Source organism: Lissotriton vulgaris, chromosome 2_1 (assembly GCF_964263255.1).
Source record: "Lissotriton vulgaris chromosome 2_1, aLisVul1.2, whole genome shotgun sequence".
Classification (NCBI taxonomy): Eukaryota; Metazoa; Chordata; class Amphibia; order Caudata; family Salamandridae; genus Lissotriton; species Lissotriton vulgaris.
Genome location: NC_141687.1, coordinates 1,707,039,500 through 1,707,058,231, shown reverse-complemented (window position 1 = coordinate 1,707,058,231; position 18,732 = coordinate 1,707,039,500). Strand labels below are relative to the sequence as shown.

Sequence of the window (18,732 nt, the reverse complement as noted above, 5' to 3'; positions counted from 1 at the left end):
ATTGTTACCCCTACGCTATCCAACACTTTCCCTACTGTTGCACTCTCTGGAGTGGGAATAGTAAGTTTAACCCTCCCGCTATCTAACGATTTCCCTACTGTTGCACTCTCTTCAGTTGGAATAGTAATTTTTACCCCTACGCTATCCAACGCTTTCCCTACTGTTGCACTCTTTGGAGTGGGAATAGTAATTTTAACTCTCCCGCTATCTAACACTTTCCCTACTGTTGCACTCTCTGGAGTGGGAATAGTAATTTTTACCCTCCCGCTATCCAACGCTTTCTCTACTGTTGCACTCTCTGTAGAGGGAATAGTAATTTTTACCCCTACGCTATCCAATGCTTTCTCTACTGTTGTATTTACTGGAGTGGTAATAGTAAATGTTACTCTCCTGCTATCCTATGGTAAAAATATAGTATATATATTTTTATTAATATTATGTTTATATATATATATATATATATATATATATATATATATATATATATATATATATATATATATATATATATATATATATATATATATATTATATATATATACACACATATATATATATATATATATATATATATATATATGTGTGTGCGTGTTAAAAATGTATTTGTATGTTTATTTATTTGTAACTTAAATTAATTATTTATTAATTTTATGGTTATTTAAGTATTTTAAGTATGTTTAAGTTAATTATATTTATTATTTCGTAACTTTTACATTACTTTTAAGATATTTTAAAGATTCAATATTTTGACTAACTATATTTTTACATCGATATTTTTGATTTGATATTTTTGTACTTACCTGTTTGGAGATAGGAAGTCGATATTTTGGTATTCTATATTTTTAATCAATATTTTGCTACATCGATATTTATGACATCGATATTATGTCAGTTATCCCATCGTGAGATCACATGGGCTCAGTGGTTTTAGCCACAATGGAAAGCTGTGCAGGCCATTGCGCTTTGCCCAGTCTGGAGTGAGGCTGAAATTTCAGTGAATCATGGAATTTTTAATGATTTATGCTTACGAAGGGAGTTAACTCCCCTTTTATGCCACAGCCTAACCAGTTGATGCAACCTGCCTTCCTTCGCAATCACACCAGCAGAGTAACTCTGCCTCACCACGTTGAGTTTCAATTAAAAATAGTACAATCTAATGACTAGCACGACTGAGCACTGACAAACATTCGCATGTGTTTTTCACATCTTTTTCCAAATTGTGCAGCCTCCCTGTTCTGATGAAGGCCCCATTCTATTAACACAGTTGAGTTGGTCAAGACATGTTGCTTCGTACACCTGTAGTACCCAGTAAACACACAGTAAGAGGCGCCTTTGTAGTTAATCTGTGCGAGGTTTAAATACTTTAAGGCAGATGTTTGTGGAACACTTACTTATGAATAGCAAGCACTGCATCTGCACTATCCAAAGACATGTTCATTAATGTATAACCCAACAATAATGTAAACATTTCTAAGGACAACAATAAATGCACGTGTTCGGGTAAACTATGGTGCTCTGCTAATTAATGGTAATGTTATACTCGCAGGGGGGAAAATGCATATAACCTGGGGGATCTCTTTAATGTAACACAAACATTCGAGTACTTTTCAGCCTCCTGTGACATAGGAACCCAGACTGTCTGAGCTCAGTGAAGAGCATGGGATGCATTCCTAGGAACCGTGCTAGCATCCAAGGTGAGGAAAAGGAGGCCGACAGCCTCCTTTGACACCAAAGTGCAATTGGGACCGAGAATGGGATATACTTGAAGAACCATGCTGGTGTAATGGCCAGGAGCTGCCAACTGTCTCTCCATATGATTTCTAAGAAATAGAATGTACAAAAGACAATTCATCGCCTTTCACTTTTGACACAACATGTTGCCACTAGAACAGACCTGGGAATGTTTGATGGGTGCCTAAAGTAACGAGACGTGTTCATTAGTGCAAAGGCGATCTGTGTTAAATTTAATCTATCTGGAATCATCCATTCTGTGGGTTATATTCAAACATTCCATTCACCATTTGCTAATCAAACAAACTGCATCAGAATCTAGCTAAGAAAGTGTTTAAATAAGACTTTGAGTGGCAATTTAAATTATATAGTAGTTTTGCAAATGTTCGGATTACTAATTGTACTACTGGTTTTGTCTATGTTATTTTTAAAGTTTGAATATTTAGCATGGCCCGTTGATAAACCTTAAAACAAGTAGAAATTCATTTCAAACTTTGAACAGTCCTCCATGTTTCAGGTCGTATGCAGTAGCGTAACTGATTATAAGCCAGTCTTGTATGCTCACCGCCCTACGTACTGAAGTACAATTTACCTGTCATGGAAGCAAATTCTCTTATGAACTAGCGTGATGTGTATGAGTCCTGAGACTAAAGCCTTTATGCAATGAAGCAAAGTTAAACAGCCCTGCAATCTCTGGCCACTATGCACAGAAGAACTATGGGCCAGATGTACAAAGCGGTTTTATGTTCACAAATGGACCGATTCACAGAATCAGCCTTTTTGCAAACGCAAAAAAGGCTTTTTGAAATGCACAAATTGCTATTTGTAAATTTGTGCTAATAGGTTACCGAATTGCACATAGGGTTTGGGATTCGATATTAGAAAGGGGGGTATTTAGGGCGTCCATTCCTAATACCGAATCGCAGTGGTATGTATGAATGTTTTGCGACCGAAAAGCGGTTGAAGAACATTCTCATTTTACCACCTATCTCAAGTAGGTGGTAACCCATTTGCAAATGGGAAGGGGTCACCAAAGGACCCCTTCCCCTTTGTGAATGCTTGTTAAAAATGTTTTAAGAGCAGGCCGTGGTCCCACGGACAGCTGCCTACTCTTAAAAAATGAAAAGAAAACTTTTCATTTTTCTTTTTGAAACGCATTCTGTTTTCCTTAAAGAAAACGGGTTGCATTAACAAAAAAGATTGCTTTATTTGAAAGCAATCACAGACATGTGCCTTGCTACGTATATGTGGTCCTGATATTCATCAGGTAGGTCTATTTGCGACCCACTGGGAATTGCTATAAACCACACATTTGTACATGGGTGTTTGCGATTATAAACAGCAAATCGCAAAAGTTTGCTGTTTGGTAATCACAAGCGATTACCTAGGTACATCTGGCCCTATGTTTTGTACCATGAGGCAGTTCTGCAGATTCAGATCCTTATACACAGAAGAACTTTGTGAAAGCCTTGTGATTGGATCCTTTTGTATTGAAGTACTGTTTGCTTTTAAGCATAAAAGTGTTGTGTGGTAGTCCTACAGGCTCAGGGTATTATATGCAGAAGTACTGTCCTGAAGATACATGAAGGGGCTTCTGTACTGAAATAACTGGTTTTAGTCCTTCAAACCCAGATCATGCACAGAAGTTCGGAGTGCCAGTCCTTTAGGTTCTTATACAATATAGTACTGTGCGTGTGTCCTACAGGTCCCTTTCTTTATACACTAAAATTCTGTGTGCCAACCCAATAGGCACAGATCTTTATACACTGATATACGGTGTGCCAGTACTGAAGACCCAGAGGCACATGTACAGAATAATTGGGTGCCAGCTCTTCAGGTTCGATTTCTAATGCTCTGAAGGAGAGTGCCTGTCAGGTCCTTGTGCAGTGAAGTATTACTGCATACCAGGCCTACAGGCATATGTCCTAGAGGACCAAGTAGTATGTGCACGTTCAACAGGCTTAGATTCCTGTACTATGAAGTACTGTGTTTTAGTCCAGGAGGTTAAGACGTATGTACTGAAATACTGTGTGCCAGTACTGCAGGCCCATGGCTATGTACAGGGATATATGACAGTACAACGCGATCATTTTGATCGCAGTACTTTACATTGCGTTTTTTACAACGCAAGTCGTTACAATGTTGGAGGGCGCTGGATTGAGGATCAATATGATTTTCTATTCCAACTCCAGCCCACATTACAGTAGGGAAGGTGTTGGAATAGAAAATCACATTATTCCTAAACCAAGAGCGCCATCCAGCGCAAGTCATAGTAATGACTTGCGTTGTAATGGCTGCGTGGTAAAGGTCGTGCGGTGTAAACACCGCGTTGTAAACGATGTTTCCCATATACAGTAATTTTGTGTTAGTTCTTCAGGCTCAGATTTATATGCACTGCAGTACTGTATACCAGTCGTTCAGGTTCCTATACAGTGAAGTAATGTGTGCGCGTCTTGCAGGCCCATCACCTATGCAGAAGTATCCTGCATTACCTCTTCAGGTTCAGTTTCTTCTGAAAAGAAGTGCAGCGTGCCCGTCCTTCAGGTAAAAATTCTTATGCAATGAAGCCCTGTGCCCCTGTCCTGTAGGCCTAGGACCTCAAACACAAGAGTTCATTGTATGGGCCCTCAAGGTTCAGATTGCTATGCAATGAAAAACTGCGTAAGAGTCCTGCAGGTGCAGGGTCTTATGCAATATCAGTCTTAAAGTCCTACCTGTTTCTTAGCATCATTATCACTGTAGCACTTGTGCTGTATGTACGCAGCTCCCAGCACCTGCAGGTTGGGGTCACTCGCCATCAGATACTTCACAGCTGAGGGAAGGTCCATGTCTTCAAACCTGAAACAAGATGGACATTGGTACAGGTTTTCCTATAGCAATCTCAGGCTAAATTCACAGCATTACTTCAAGAATACAGTATTCCCATGATAGTGCTATGGGTTTGTCACATTTTACAGTACAGCAATCATATCAATTAATGCCGGGATTTGTCCTACTGCAGTGCAATATCACTGTGGCAGGCTGGGGGCTGGTATATGACAGGGTAGTGTTCTTCTGCTGAAGCTGCAGGGGTGGCACATTCCATACAGCACAGATTCATATATCCTGCTTTGGCATGCATGTAGGCAAGTAAGTCTGTAAGTGCGCGCCTGGCAAAGGTCCAACCTCTAGATTGCCACTCACCCACCACTGTAGGACTGCTGGCTCAGCAGGCTCTTGTTGCCTCCGTCATACTCCTCCATGCCACGCAACTCCTGCAGCTGCTGGCTGGACTCTGCCAGGCTGCGGACCGATGGAGCCCGGGAGCTCTGCTCGATCATGCCCACGTAAGAGGACCCAACGACGCCGCCCTGTTGCTGGACTGCGCCGTAACCCGTCCGTGCACGGTTCGTGCTCTGGAACCGCTGCAAGGTTCGCATGGCAGGCGCGCGAATGGGGCGGTTCTGCGTCCCCTCCCCTTGGTTCACCCAGGTTCCCCCAGCGTCGCCATCGCGACTCATGGTGCCGCTGCTGGCCCGCTGCATCGAGTTGCCCAGAGGAACGGCCATCTGCTTCTCCATAGCGTAAGAGCTGCCATAGGTGCTGCCCCCACCGCCTTCGCCATACGACGCCACCCTGTAGTAATTAGGCCGTGCAGCCTGCTCCGACATCATGCTGTAGCGGTCCTCGCCACCCATGGGTGCACTCGGCCCATCAGTGATCCGGAGGGAGCGCAGTGAGAGGGTGTCAAGGTCACGTCGGTTGCCATAAGCCCGCTCGTGGAAAGACACAGGCCTGGCGTTGGCGGTGCCGCAATAGGTGGCTGTGCTGAAGGACTGCTTGCTCTGCTGGGCCTGCATCCGGGGCTGGCTGGCTGTGCTGATCTGACGCCGCATGCTCACATCCATGGCAGAGCGGGAAGAGTAGTTACCAGCCTTTCCGGTCCCATAGCTGGTGGGGCGGTAAGTCTGCAAGAGGAGACAGCAAGAGTTAGAAACTGCAATTACTGTGCAAAATACCTAACCGGGCAGTATGAACGTATGGAAATATCCTTGCCTTCCAGGAAGGGTACAAGCAAGCTGGGCTAGAGGTGGGTGCTTACACGAGAGGGAAACAGGCAAACGTAGCAAGGACTTACATGATGGTGGGAGGGGCACAAGAAAGCATAATGACAAGGCAGAGAGATGAGGCACATGCAGACTGGCCTCGGCAGCTCCCATATAGAGGAGGGAATGAGCATGCAAGCTGTTGGCTGGTGGCCATTTTAAGGGGAAACCAGTCCAAAGCTTGCAAACTCATGAGTCTTCCAACATAACGCATGCAGGCTGACAAATGCATGGGGTTTTACAGTAACCTCGGCTGAAGGGTGAGTACTCACTGCGGAGTGGTAGGTGCACTAGGGTGTCGGCAGGTGATACTTACAGAGGCCTTCTGATGTGTGCTGAGGACCTGGGAGCGGGAACTGAAGGCGGTGGGTAGGGTGGAGCTGTGCTGGTACCGGCTGGAGCTGCTCTCTGCAGGACACAAGTAAATAGTCAACTTATAGCAATGGAGAAAAATCCATGGCATTACATGAACCTGTCACAGGAAGGGGGAGGCTAGTAGAATTATAACAAATGTAAGGTTTGACTCCTTGTTTTTTTTTGCCTTCTCTTACAACACAGCATCCTATATATTTGGTTACATCTCTAATACTTCAACAGACCTGGAAATAGGAATGGTACAATCATCCAGCCTTATCTAGTCATCTTACAATACAATTCAACACATGCACGCAGGCTTCTAATGCTAACGCTTTGAAAAGTCCCTATAGGACACTCAAATGTGCACTCAATTAAATATATGCTCGGCCTGCTGTAGAATCGCAAGAGGAGCCCACGCTATGGTGCATGCGCCAGTCAGGCTTCAGACCCACCAGAGGGCTGAAACCACAATGGTGAACAGTGGACCACACCTCTTCCTGGCTTTGGATGCAGACCAGCAGGTAATACCACACAATTACTCCTCAGTTACTTGGAACAGACAATCATATCAGCCTACTGACTCTGGACACTGAACAGCAACATCGGGAAAGTAATTTGTGTGCAAGCAACACCCAGCTACATCACTGCCTGCAATAAAAAACGGTATGCTTTATGTTATTCCCAGAGTAAGGGAAAGATTCCTCTCTAGCAGTCCACAGAGGCTGGGGCGTTGCAAAATGGCTAAGATAATTCCATTCATGTGGCTTCAGTCATTGGATACAACCCACAAGCGTGAGAATATGGAGTCTGAATATAAACTTTGACTCAATGTAATCTTCATACCCGAATTTAGCACCCATATCTTGGCAATTCTGGCTAACACAGCCCCCAGTCAGGAAACTACAGTCATCCAAGCAACAACATTTCAACAATAATCATGGAGCAAAGCAGTCGGGTATATGGGGCTCCAGTCACATTTTGCAGTGCATAGAAACCAATCAGCTCCAGCAAACAAGATACCACACTGCCCAGGCTGGCATCATTCCATATACCTACAGAGACCGGGAAAATGATAAAAGAACAATGGCTAGGGATTTCTAACCTGGCATTTTGTTGGAATTTAAACTGCCCTTGAACATTTCTGTGTCTCTCTTACACTGTGCAAACTCCCCAAGCACTCTCCATTGATCGTAATGAGATGTACTGCACTATATCAAATGCATCAATAAATTAATTGGACCGAAGGCAAAGTGTCCAATCAACAGACAGGTCTCCAAACTACCATTTCTGTAGGCAATCCTGGAGAAAGCTGTTAACAGTTCGCTTTAAGAACACATTGTTAAACACAAACTGCAGAAGTGCTTTCAACTGGTCTTTTGTCCGCAAAGTGGATGCTCTGCAGGCATTAGATGATGCGCTGCATAATCTGGACCCTGGAAAGTGGAATTTCTGCTGCTGATCATGACACCCTATTCTACAGGCTGTCAGCATGCAGGGGCATAGAGGGCATTGTCGAGACTCATGTTCTTCTTTCCTAAAGGCAGTTCACAGTTTGGACATAAGACACATCAGAGTCCCAGAATCCACCACAAAGCTATGGAGTGCCCTTATGGATCAATCATCTCTATCCCCCACTATCTTCAGCCTCTGTGAGGAGACACTGGGACTCTGGCTGGTGGGAAACAATGCCACAACTTAGCTTTATCATCTCAAATCTCCTCTGTGGAAGCAATTGAGAAGCTAATTTCTTTTCTTGAGAACTTGAGAGGATGGCTGCACTTTATTTAGTTATTTATTTATACAGGATTTGTAATGCGCATGCCTGCCTCAGCGACGAGGCGTCCCAGCGCAACCAGAGACCAGACAAGAGACAGGGAGACACAGCGAGCAACAAATATCAGATAGTGGGGAACAGCCACGTTTTAAAGGATTTCCGAAACGTCAGAAGATTAGGGATGGCTCGGATGCTTACTGGAAGGGAGTTCCACAGTTTGGCTGCCAAAAGGCCAAACGAACGACCCCCCGCCCTTGCTTTCTTAACTCGAAGGACACAGACACGACCATGGTTAGCCGAACGCAGGGCGCGTCTGGGCAAATAGAGCTTCAGCAAACCTGATAACCCCAGAGGGGCTTGGAGCCGCAGAAATTTATGTGCAATACATAGCATCTTAAACTGAATGCGGGCTTCTATTGGTAGCCAGTGCAGCTTCAAGAGCACCCGGGCCACTGAGTGAGATCTTGGGAGTGCCACTAGCATACGTGCTGCCGCATTCTGGACCCTCTGCAGACGCTTGATGCTAGCTTTATTGGCACCTAGATATAAGGCGTTGCCATAATCAAGCCTCGCAAGGATGGAAGCCTGCAAGGTGGTTTGGCGTACTCTGGGAGGAAAGAAGCCAAGCAAGGGCCTTAGTCCTCTCAAAAGCCCAAAGCAGACTGCGGCTACAGCTCTTGTCTGCTTATCGAATGTTAGTCCGGTATCGAACCAAACACCCAAGTTCTTTACCGTCTCCTTCGGTGACTGCGCAGGTTTCAGATGATCAGGCCACCATTGCTCTGACCAGAGCTCCTGGTCCTTCTCATACAAAAGAATCTCGGATTTACTGGCGTCATCCAGTCCGAGATAATCGATAGATCCTCCTTAAACTTCTCCAGGTTGGTACTGCATTTTTTAGAGAAAGCGATCACCAGCTGGGTGTCGTCTGCATACGACACAAAGGACAGCCCCCTGCCTCTGGCCACCTCCCCCAAGGGGCCCACATACAGGTTGAATAGAAGTGGGCTCAGGATGGAACCTTGAGGAACCCCCCGGCCTAGGGCATGAGACATTGAAGAAGGATTTCATGTGACACCGTATCAAATGCAGGGAGAAAATGACAAAAAACAATTTGATGGACAGAATGTAGATCAATGTCTTACATTCAGCCCAATACAAGGATCTGGGCATAAATCCATCGTTTTTTGCACTCCACACCACCCTTGGTTAGATAATGGCTTTATGCAAATCAACTCTGACCCTGTGCCCCATGGGAACAGTCCAGTCCGAACTTCACAGCCATATCTTTCCCAGACCGGAATCAAGCATCCGAGGACCGGACCGGTTTCGAGGTAACACCTCTCATCAGCCCGGCTAGCTTGACTCCAGTGGTGTGGAGGCTCTGGGACCCACGTCTGAGCTACCCCAGTACACTCAGGGAGAAAATTACAAAAAACAATTTGATGGACAGAATGTAGATCAATGTCTTACATTCACCCCAGTACAAGGATCTGGGCCTAAATCCATCGTTTTTTGCACTCCACACCACCCTGGGTTAGATAATGACTTTATGCAAATCAGCTCTGACCCTGTGCCCCATGGGAACAGTCCAGTCCGAACTACACAGCCATATCTTTCCCAGACCGGAATCAAGCATCCGAGGACCGGACCGGTTTCGAGGTAACACCTCTCATTAGCCCGGCTAGCTTGACTCCAGTGGTGTGGAGGCTCTGGGACCCACGTCTGAGCTACCCCAGTACACTCAGGGAGAAAATTACAAAAAACAATTTGATGGACATAATGTAGATCAATGTCTTACATTCACCCCAGTACAAGGATCTGGGCCTAAATCCATCGTTTTTTGCACTCCACACCACCCTGGGTTAGATAATGGCTTTATGCAAATCAGCTCTGACCCTGTGCCCCATGGGAACAGTCCAGTCCGAACTACACAGCCATATCTTTCCCAGACCGGAATCAAGCATCCGAGGACCGGACCGGTTTCGAGGTAACACCTCTCATTAGCCCGGCTAGCTTGACTCCAGTGGTGTGGAGGCTCTGGGACCCACGTCTGAGCTACCCCAGTTGCATATTCTGCCCTAAGTGCGCTGGGGATGCCCAGACGTGGGTCCCAGGCACTCCACACCACTGGAGTCAAGCTAGCCAGGCTGATGAGAGGTGTTACCTCGAAACCGGTCCGGTCCTCGGATGCTTGATTCCGTTCTGGGAAGGACATGGCTTTTGTAGTTCGGACTGGACTGTTCCCATGGGGCACAGGGTCAGAGCTGATTTGCATATCGCCATTGTCAAACCCAGGGTGGTGTGGAGTGCAAAAAAACGATGGATTTGGGCCCAGATCTTTGGACTGGTATGAGTGTGTGACATTGATCCACATTCGGTCCATCACCTGTTGTGTTTGCATATTCCGCCCTAAGTGCGCTGGGGATGCCCAGACGTGGGTCCCAGGCACTCCACACCACTGGAGTCAAGCTAGCCGGGCTGATGAGAGGTGTTACCTCGAAACTGGTCCGGTCCTCGGATACTTGATTCCGTTCTGGGAAGGACAAGGCTTTTGTAGTTCGGACTGGACTGTTCCCATGGGGCACAGGGTCAGAGCTGATTTGCATATCGCCATTGTCAAACCCAGGGTGGTGTGGAGTGCAAAAAAACGATGGATTTGGGCCCAGATCTTTGGACTGGGATGAGTGTGTGACATTGATCCACATTCGGTCCATCACCTGTTGTGTTTGCACCGTATCAAATGCGGCACTTAGATCCAACAGGACCAAGGCCGCAGAATCACCTACATCCAACCTACTCCGGATGGATTCCGTGACCGCAAGAAGAGCTGTGCTGTGGCGGGGCGAAACCCATGTTGAGATGGGTCAAAGATGTTATGCTCATCGATGTAATTAGACAAGATTGAATTTACATGTGCCTCCACCACTTTCGCCATGAAAGGGAGCTGAGATATAGGGCGGTAGTTGCCTGGGTCGACCGGGTCAAGTGATGGCTTTTTTAGCAATGGAAAGATTTTAGCATGCTTCCACGCCCTTGGAACGGAGGCTGATTTTAGTGAGAGGTTGACCAGTTCTAAAGCCACCGGGGAGATAAGAGGTTGAAGCTGGCGAAAATGACTCGCCGCCAACGGGTCAGCTGGCGAGCCCAACTTGATTTTAGCACTTAAGATCTCCAACTTCGCAGGCGACAGCAGTGGTAGGGATAGCAAGCCATTATTCACCCCATTGTCTGACCCTGCTAACACAGCGTGTTCAATGGGGGTGTTCCCTGTAGAGAGGCCCTGGTAAATCAACTCCACTTTTTCCACAAAGTGGAGTGCTAAAGCTTCGCAATGATGATTTGACACTACAGGGGAGATACTGGTCAAATCGCACTCTTCATATTTTTAAGCAATTTAAAGATGCTTTTAGTGGGATTGGAGCTTGTCAAGATTTTATCGGCAACAAACTCTGCCCGTGTTTTGCAGATAAGCTTGTGGTAATCCTTGACTGCCCCTCGATATACAGCTTTGGCAGACGGCTCATAAGAGCGACGCCAGATGCGTTCCAGTTGTTTGCACCCCTTCTTTGCCTGCGTTAGTAGATCTGTGAACCAAGGATTAGATGGCCCACGTCCCTTACCTCCCAGCTTTGCTGGAATACAGCTATCCAGACCAGCTAACAGCCAGTCCAGAAAGCATGCATGCGCCTCCTCGATATCTGTGGGAAGCTGGGGTCTATGTTCCGCTAACCACGCAGCAAGCACCTCCCGATCTAGCTAATGCCATGGCCGTTTTGCCACCACAGCAGGGTGAACCACATCAGCTCTACTCGGCCATTGTAGAGAGAATGGGATTACTGAATGGTCAGTCCATGTCAGCGGGACCGGGGAGAGGATTTTTAAGCATCCAAGATTCGAAAAGATGGGGTCAAGCAAATGCCCAGCCACATGAGTGCCCTCCGAGACCATCTGCGGCATCTGAAAAGCTTCTGGATCCGCTAAGAAGTTAGAGATCTCAGCCTTCCTGCCAGCTCGAGGTGCAGATTAAGGTCCCCCAAGATGGTAAAATTAGCCGCTGTGCTAGCCATAAGTCCAACTTTGTTCGCTAGATCTTCGCAAAAATTCCTGGAAGGTCCAGGGGGTCTATAGATTAAAAGTCCGGACATGGTCAGGTTGCAGCTAAGCTTTATTTTAAGGAGAGCACTCTCACAGCCCGCAATATCTTCCTTCGCCAAATTGACAGCAAATGTAACTTTAGCTATCACCGCAATGCCCCCCCTCCCACTTCCCCCTCTCTATTGATATGATATATCGCATAGCTGTCAAGAAGGGCAAGCCCTGGCTCCACCACTGTATCCTGGGTCAGCCAGGTTTCTGTGAGAAACAGGACATCAGAGGCCTCAGCCATTAAAAGATCAAAAACATCTGCATAATGACTCACCAGAGTCTTTCTCTCTGAAACTACTCCCTAGCAAGACAGATTCCACCTGATGCAGCCAGGCAAGACATTCTACACTCCCTGAATGATGTTATGTCATGTGTATTTGCTAAATGCACTGACATCTGTCAGGATATCCTGGCACGGAGAGAATGTGCATGTCTAGGCCTGCGTGTGGTAGTTTGGTTAATTGAAAAGCCTGGTCTTCAGCCTCTTCGGGAATTCAAGTAGAGAGGAGGAGGGGGGGTTGTTCCGCACTTTAGGAGCAATGCACGAAAATGCCTGTCTTTCTGATCTAGTTCTGTGTATGCATGTGATGTGTGCGAGTAGGAGTCCTGCAGAGCGTTGGTGTTGGTGGTTGTTGGAAGGAGGTGGCACTGTTCAGGTAGGGGCCAGAGTTATGTAGTGCCTTGAATGTATGTGGGAGGAGTTTGAATTAAGCGAGTTTATGAATTGTGAGCCAGGGTAATTCCCTGAGACCTGGTGCACACGCTTGATGCCACACTTCTAGCCTAGCTGGTATTGTCTGCCAGATCACTGGGATTCTACATAGCTGGTAATCTATGCAACAAATCCAGTGTTTAGAAATTCACCATGGTAGCACTGTACCAAACACCAGCTTCTGAGAATGATCAAATCAGCCAGAAGACTTCCATCAATCCATCAAGTAGCTCAAGCCCTCCTTCCATTTAACTTCGAAGGAGGGAAAGCGATTGTGCAGGATTCTCAGAGGAGGGAGAGTAATTCTGGCAGAGAAACTTAAGACTAACTTCATGATCCCAGAGCCAATCCTTCACCCAGGAGCATCAAGAACCAGGAAGTTCAACTTATTGCAGCAATGCTTATCAAACTGCTCCAGCTGTCATCAGAGGCAATAATTAATAATCAGGTGCATAATACGCAAAGCTCTAAACCGAGCCTAACCTAGCACAACTTGCCTGGTTACATGAAAAATTCACAATCCATTGTTACTGGGTGTGGACCTGCATGGAGCAGGTTTTGCCTCCTGCTTGGAATTCCTACACGGAAAGCATACACCGCAACCAAACTATACTCATGTCGTTGCACCGAACTATGGCGTGCCCTTTCACAAGCCATAGTACTAGCTCTCTCTCAGCTGAAATCAAGGATGTAGGCATGGAATATTTTAAGAAAGATGTTATCTGGTAACTTAATCTGCTTAGATTTTGTATTGCGATTTGGTGTTATGTTTTTCAGGGCGCACTTGGCTAATTTGCTCTCATGCTATGTATTCCCAAGTTAAGTGCACAGTGCCCAATACTGCTAAATACCTAAATAAATCCTCTATAAACATTTCAGATAAAAAAGCACATACATAGAAAGCAGTAATATGTGTGCCACATATCAATTACTCATTCTGCGCTATCACCTTTAGAAAAATTGTTTGTATCCACGCAGTGCGAAAAAATCTAGGACTGAAAATCTCATCTGTACAATGTTCGCATAGAAGAGACAGCAGTGAGACTCCAGGATGATGCGTTTTGAATGCTTGATGCTGGTGACACTGTTTACTTGAACTGTCTGGTTCTTCAGTGCTATTTCCCACAGACAACCATAGGATTCACTATCTTGATGAATGGGGATGGGCAGAATGTCCTCCACTGATGCTAATTCCTCTTACGACAATGCACAGGGTTTGAAGTCTAAGTGGCAGCTAGCTCTCTTAGCAGTGCTTCAAGGGGATTTGTTGCATGTATTGTTTAGCACTTCTTCAAGATGGTTGGATATCTTGTCTCAAATTAAGGTTGAGCACCAACTGGAATCTAAAGGAAGCCTTGGAAAGGTTTATAATTCCACTGCCAAATGCAGAGATTGAAAAAAGAAGTTGGGGAGATCACCAAGACATTTTTTTTAAAGTGGGATGAAAAGGTGCATTTTCCATCACAATTTTTGCACGTTTTAGAAGGCATTTGTAGAGGAGGACATGGAATAAAGCATACTTAAAAGTTTTCAACAATAGTAAGACACATTATTTCTTCACAGTAGATAGCAGGTATATGTGCTTAACGGAAAAAACTGTGTCCTTTGGAAATACTACATGCTCAGTAGTTAAACAGTCATGCCCCAGGAGGAATCGTCATTATGTGTTTCATTTTGCCTCTGTGAAAAAATACCCATCATTAGTTCTATTTGGAGTACTGCGCCAGGAGAAGTACTGTCAATCCCTGTTCCTGTCCCAGTGAATACGTCACCCTTTGATCTGCCAATATATATCTGGCTGCTGCTCAGATATTCCAAGATGCTACCCCAGCTGGTTTTATGTTATCACATCCCCGGTACTACATGGATCAGTGACTACCTCTGTGTCACTACAATGACAGCCACTACATCCCTAATGTAAGTATTTTATGTATTTTACCACTATCATGACACTGCAACAACATTGATTTATTTTAGCGAACATATAGTAATTTTAAATAAATGATATCTAGTTACACACGTGTACTCGATTAAAAGGTTATCCCTAAGCTAAAACAATGACATTTAATTTAATGTAATCACTGTCCTAAATGCATCCTTACATTTGCTCTAACCCCATTCTTTATTCATTTAAATACAAATAAATTATTCTTCATTGTTTGAGATTTAATTAAATTGAAATAAATATATTTCCCTAATCTATATCTTACTGCTATATTGTCAGGGATGTGCACTAACCAAGGGTTCTGCTAGTAATTGTTTTAAGAACCTTGCTGGATGATAGGTGGAGAATGTTGTCAGGAGGGGTGCCATTGCTTCATATCTGTCTCTTTTCGGTAAAAAAATAACTGGAATCCTATGTCATGATATGAGGTTTTCTCCAGATGAGGTTTGTGATGAAGAAAGTTCGTTATGAAAAAAACTAGTTATAGTGGTGAGAATTAGCCATACATGTCTGACTTCTTGCGTGAAATCATAGAACATAGAACTGTACCTCAATTTGCGTGTTGTCCAATAAAGAAGCCATCAGAAGGCTATTAAGGGCTCCGAGGTAAATGGTAAAGCTCAATTTGCTAGACTCAAATACATGTTGGGCGTGTAGGTTTTAGATTAGATGACTCGAGTGCTCTAAGGTTTTGTTCTTTTGGTCAGTTGAATGTGTTATGTTAGATTAAGAGCTTGGGTGAGGTTCCAGGCTCTCTTTATTGCTACATTTGTTACAGCTGTTTCTGAGAAATTGGAGTGTAACTTTAAAACACTCTTGGATCGCCTTTCTTGGATCTCAGTAACAGCCGATAGGTTGACCTTGAGGAAATGTAAAAGCTAAAAACTCTACAAATATCAACGTGGGATTGTGAAAGCTACTAGTTATGAAAATGTTATGTTTTCACCTGAGAACCAGGGAGATATCTCTGATGGTACTATTAAAACATACATGTTGGCTGCCCCACAATGCTCATCTCTCCCTGCCCCGCTTACTCTGCAAGCATTTTCTTTGTGCATGTTGTTGTCTGGTTGTTTATAATTCCTCTTTCTCACAGGCTTTTGAAATCGTCTCGCCAATTAGCTTGTTTACTTTATCACCATGACTGTGTTGGTGGTTTAGTCTCTTTGTAAAAACACGATAAACATTTGTTTGCTAAAAAAAATGCCATAAAAATAACACTTTCTGCCCCAGCCAATTCAGAAAGACTAATACTTAAATGAAACAATAACAAATTAGCTAAATCCCCAATTACTTGTGGGAATTAACTATGATAGGTACAATGCTCCATTTTATTAGCAGACCTACTTTAGAACAAGAGTCCGGGCTTTGCAGTCAGCTAGAGTGGTGTCTAGAACCCCAGGAGTGATCATTAAATTTGCCGAGACACCTGTGAGAGAAGGCTTACATGTGGCGGTGAGGTTAGTCTCTAATACGTTCTGCTTCGATCACCTTCCTCGTGGTAAATTCACTGCACTGGCTGCCCTTGGAAGAAGGCATCATGTTCAAATGCCTATGCATTATTTATTGGGCGGCACAATGACAAAACGCAGGCTAATGTGCCTGACGAGAAGCTAGAGTTTATGAGGGCAACATTTGACCACCTGAAGCAGAGTCCTCTTGAAGCTGCAAATAACCAGCCCGTAATGCTATTTCTGGTTATTGGGAGGGGTTTACCCATAAATAAGTGGCTCAATAATAATCTGCAGGCGTTCTGAAGATAATTAATATCATTGTTTTTTCATACATTTATGCACTAGAGAACTGTGTCATCTAATGGATTATATGTCAGAATATTGTGGAATAAACTATTGCAGGTAAGTAAATATAGAAAAGTATAGATTTATATTCCATATCTCAAAGATAATCGATAGGGAAGAAACATGAATTGATTGTTGTGACAGCCCTCCATATTTGTAGTTGATACATTTCACGTTTCTGATGGACAGCACCCAGGCACCTTTTTGGGCCAGGTGTAAACTTGATAACATTGTAAAAGTAAATAAAATGAATAGGTAGGCCAGTCCTACAAGTGACCATAATTGGAGGTAAGGACTGTCACCACCCTCCTTATAAAATCTGTGAGCCCCAGTGAGGGGGGGGGGGGGTAAAGACGTATTCCTCTTGTGCAAACCCAATCCAAAAGCATGTCAGTAGAGGCACAGGTCTGTTCAGATCCTTGCCCAATCCAAATGCAGTCACTGGGGAAATGACCCGCCCCTTTACTCCATATCCAGTTCCAAAGCCAGTTACAGTCGCTAAAGACGCTTCTTTTTTTCCATATTCAGTCCTTAAACATGTCATTGTCGGGGCAGACATGTCTCTGTCCTCCTCACCAAATCCAAATGCATGTCACTGGATGTTTAGGTTTTATACTCTCCTTCTCATCAAACCTTAGCGCGCTCCAATGAAGGCCCAGGCAAGTCATTCTCTTCCTCACCCAAACCAAATGCAGATCTTCGAGACCGAAAAGTTTGAGCTAATTTTGTCAATTTTTTTGCCCCTCAATTTTCCTTGCTCCCCCACAAAATGTCCTGCTGTTTGCTCTTTTGCCTAGTTGACTGTGGGCACCAGGTGGAAGCTTTCAGGATTTAATAACACGTACCTTGGCCTTGGGTGGCCTGGAGTATAAACTCTGCTTTTAACTCAAGGGATTGGTCTTTCTTGCAGTTTTAAGGGCAGTGTTTCTGGGCAGTTACAGACTACCGTAAATACAGTATACTTGCTTTTTCTGTACAACTAGAGGTGAAATCTACCAACCCAAGCACTTCTGTTAAATCCATGCAATGCCTCAAAAATTAGATAATGAATCAATGGCAGCCCTGCTGAAGGATGCGTGCTATCAGTTCAGTGACTCCCCAATAGAGGTCAAGCTGCGTGTAAACGAACATCATCTATCCCTAAGCATATACACATCTATATATCAAATAAGGAGCTATTTCTTTTCATAAACATTGGTCAATTTTCAAAATTTCACCCACATCAACAAAAATGACATTGCCAATCTCAACATTCCACTATAGACTTCAAAACCACAGCGATGCAGTCGGTGTTACTCCTACATTGATTAGCCGATGCCGAGTGTTATATTCGAGCACCTAATATCACTTTTTGTGTTCCTCTTTGCAACAGCAGCTATTGGGTGTCTACAAGGAAGATAAGGGGCTAGTTTAGAAAGAAATTTCTTAGAACGTGAAGTAGTAGTCCTGTAGTACTACGTCACATAAACATAAAACTCAGCTTTGCTTTTGTGAATTGATCCTAGAAATGTCTATGGGCCAGATGTATTAAAGGGTTTTGCCCATTCTGTGTCTATGGGGAAATGTGTTGATACATATGGCCCTAAATCTCTATTAGTACAAGTACAAAAGAGGGCACAGCATTGTATAGTTTTAATAAATATATATGAATAGGCCCTGAAAAAATATTCGCATTTTAGATGTACAGGGGCCAATTCACAAAAAGCATTCAAGAGTGTGTGAAGTAGTCTATAGGAATTCTATGCCATGCACTTATGAATGTTTTTGTGAATTGGTCCATAGGGGTTTAGTCAAGACTGCAGAACCGAGTGTTTCTAGGTTCTCGCTATGCCTGCTCCGAACACTCAGTGGGATGATGTGTACATATAATGGTTGCAGAAACATGTGGAAACTTTGCCTTCGACCCAAGCCTGTGTGTGATATGACACTGAGAACAGGAACTGCATTATCAGCAAGTCTGGTGGGAAACAGCAAGGAGGAGCTGGGCCAGCCCAACCTTGAAAAAAACATTTTCACAATCACACACCTATTAGAGATAAGCAGGACATAACATGCCACGTAACCAAGTGACAGGGAGAAGCCTCCACACCCCAAGTCACTGAATATAATGCATAACAAATACTGTAGTATTCCAACTTGTCCACATTGCTCGTGTGTCTATTGCTTTTGGTGTAGGGTGG

The 18,732-nt window shown here is 44.3% G+C and overlaps 1 protein-coding gene across 2 annotated transcripts in view; it reads right to left on the bottom strand.

Moving 5' to 3' along the window:
• The window catches only part of PKP3 (plakophilin 3), a 166,376-nt gene that overhangs the window by 69,667 nt on the left and 77,977 nt on the right, over positions 1-18,732 (bottom strand). For both annotated transcript variants that reach the window (XM_086957694.1, XM_086957695.1), the window contains exons 3-5: positions 6,133-6,224; positions 4,915-5,678; positions 4,446-4,569 (exon numbers count right to left, since the gene is read on the bottom strand). In XM_086957694.1, the coding sequence (XP_086813820.1) occupies positions 4,446-4,569; positions 4,915-5,678; positions 6,133-6,224 (980 nt within the window). The remainder of the gene's footprint in view (positions 1-4,445; positions 4,570-4,914; positions 5,679-6,132; positions 6,225-18,732) is intronic.